Source organism: Elephantulus edwardii, unplaced genomic scaffold (assembly GCF_000299155.1).
Source record: "Elephantulus edwardii isolate Elephantulus edwardi_28Jun2011 unplaced genomic scaffold, EleEdw1.0 scaffold00159, whole genome shotgun sequence".
NCBI lineage: Eukaryota > Metazoa > Chordata > Mammalia > Macroscelidea > Macroscelididae > Elephantulus > Elephantulus edwardii.
In genome coordinates this window covers 4,733,540-4,736,020 of record NW_006399909.1, presented here as the reverse complement: position 1 = coordinate 4,736,020, position 2,481 = coordinate 4,733,540, and the positions used below count along the sequence as shown (strand labels likewise).

The window sequence follows — 2,481 nt, the reverse complement described above, 5'->3', positions numbered from 1 at the left end:
TATATTTCCCCCTTTATTTTGGTCAATGATCAATAAATACACCTGTAAACTGCTCAAATATGATTTGATTCCAGAAGCTATGTTACTGGTAGTTCAAACACAAACTGGATCAAACATGTTGTATAAGTTTCACTGGAGCTGCTATGACAGTTCTAAGACAAAGATCAACCTGTAAGCTGGCATAGCCATCCATGTAGTAATGAACTATAGAAAGTGTCATGCATATCAGTATAAAACATACCGATATAATAATTAAGAAAACAGTTTAGAATCATTGAGAGACACTCATAGCATGACTCAAGGTAAGACATTAAAGGAAAATGTGGCAGCTCAGCTCTGGATATCATTATGCCTCCTACCATGATTTTAAAAAAAATCAATGTACTGAAAGAGATCTCTGTTTATACCTTTTCCAAAGAAAGCAATTCTAAAAGAAGAATTAGTAAAACCTTGCTTAAAATAAATGGAAAATGGTTGGAGCAGTCCATCCACAGGGATCTGGTAGATATTAAAACTGCATTCAGAAGAGGACATGAAATAAGATGTGCTGATAAAGTAAGGATCTTGTTTGCAACAACATCAGAGAATTGCAGGAAGATGATTATTATGCTTTAGTCACTATGGCCCTTAACTAAGGATAAATATTGTTGCAAAAACATATTGCACTGGGAAAATGTGATGTCAAGACTCTATCCAAAGTACTGAAGAGCAAAGATATTAAAGACTGAAATGTGCCTAATCTAATCTATGGGGTGTTATTTTGTTTTGTTTGCATCTGAAAGTTGGAAAAGGAATAAAGAAGACAAAGAAAAATTGATGCATTTGACTTGTGATGTTGGATAAGACAATTGAATACATCGTGTGATGTCAAAACAACAACAAAAAATCATTTTGTCTTTGAGGAAGTGCAATCAAGATCCTTCTTAAATGCAAAAATGGTGAAACTTCATCTCATATGTCATTAAGGATCAGCCATTAGAAAAGGAGAGAATGCTGGCAAAGCTAGAGGTTCTCAATAAATGACTGTAAAATGGGCTCAGAATTGATAACAAGTTTCAAATTTGATGTTCATGGGGTTACTATGAATTATAAATCAATTGACTGAACCTCAGAGAAATAAGCACGGACATGGCTTCCAATCCTTATTTTTCAGCATACCATTTCACCTCCACTGCAAGTCATTAAAGGACTGAATCCGATCACATTTCTGTAAACCAAACAGTCCAAAAAGTCAGATGAATAAAATTCATTCAATCTACTTTTAATAGTGAGACTGAGAAAGTAAATCACACTCTCCCAGCCTCTCCTCTCTGTTTACATATGACTTATCCTCTCTTACAATAAGAGAGGAAGAAACCGCACCTTTATAGAAGTAAAGATACAATATAAAAAGTTATGGTACAATCTTTCTATAATCCCTGTTTCATATCCCCTTAAGGCATCCTGAGTTTCAGAGCTACTCTTTGATTCTGTGATATTCTTAGTATATTCCTGAGCACTTAATATAAAAGTAGAATTTCTTTTGAAAGGCCTGTTAAAAGGCGGCGAGTCAGCAGTGACGAGGAACCCGCTGTGGACAGCTGCCTGAGCGACATGAAGACAGACACCAGGGAGGTCCTGACCCCAACCAGCACCTCGGACAATGAGACCCGAGACTCCTCCATCATCGATCCCGGGACTGAGCAAGACCTTCCTTCCCCTGAAAACAGTTCAGTTAAAGAGTACCGAGTGGAGGCTCACTCTTCGTTTTCAGAAGACGTGTCACGTGTGAGGTCGCAGCATTCAGAAGACCAGTCCAGCAGACTGGAAGACTGCCAGGAATCGAAAGGCCTCCCGTGTTCCAGGGATTCTCACCAGGTGGAGGAGGAAGCCGAGTTCCCACCTCCTTCTGTCTCTGCGGTTCTGTCAGACCTGGCTGACTTGAGAAGCTGTGATGGTCAAGCTTTGCCCTCCCCGGACCCCGAGGCCGCTTTGTCGCTCAGCTGTGGCCATTCCAGAGGACTCGCAAGTCACACCCCACAGCACGACATCCTGGATACCCTCTGTAGGACCATTGAGTCTACCATCCACGTGGTAACAAGGATATCTGGCAAAGGAAACCAGGCTGCTTCTTGACGTCAGATGTAGCATGTCTCCTTTTAAGACCCCTTCCCCACCTTCGATGCTGTTTGTATAAGTTTTGCTCATTTCTGTTTCGTGCTTCAGTTTGTCCAGTGCTTTCTGCTTGAATGGCGAGATAGATTTATATGCTTACTTCTTGGCCAGGCAGAACTCCAGATGAAAAAATTTGCATCTTACAGTCCACTTTCTAAAGGGCAATCAGATAATGGCTATGTTTTATGTAATTAAGAGTTCACTGTAGTGGCTTTCATTGAATATGGCTGTCTGGGAGGAACAGAGTTCCCTGTACAATGTAATTTAAACTTACAGCATTTTTACTGTGTATAATATGGTGTCCTCTGTACCAGTTTTGTACCTTAT

The 2,481-nt window shown here is 40.1% G+C and overlaps 1 protein-coding gene across 1 annotated transcript; it reads left to right on the top strand.

Annotated features, from left to right (window-relative positions):
* The first annotated feature begins 115 nt into the window (after positions 1 to 115).
* On the top strand, positions 116 to 2,115 carry LOC102865577 (ubiquitin carboxyl-terminal hydrolase 34-like). The gene is made up of 2 exons (XM_006895127.1): positions 116 to 171; positions 1,530 to 2,115. The coding sequence occupies exons 1-2, from the start codon at positions 116 to 118 to the stop codon at positions 2,113 to 2,115; spliced, it is 642 nt and encodes a 213-aa protein (XP_006895189.1).
* Positions 2,116 to 2,481: the final 366 nt, after the last annotated feature.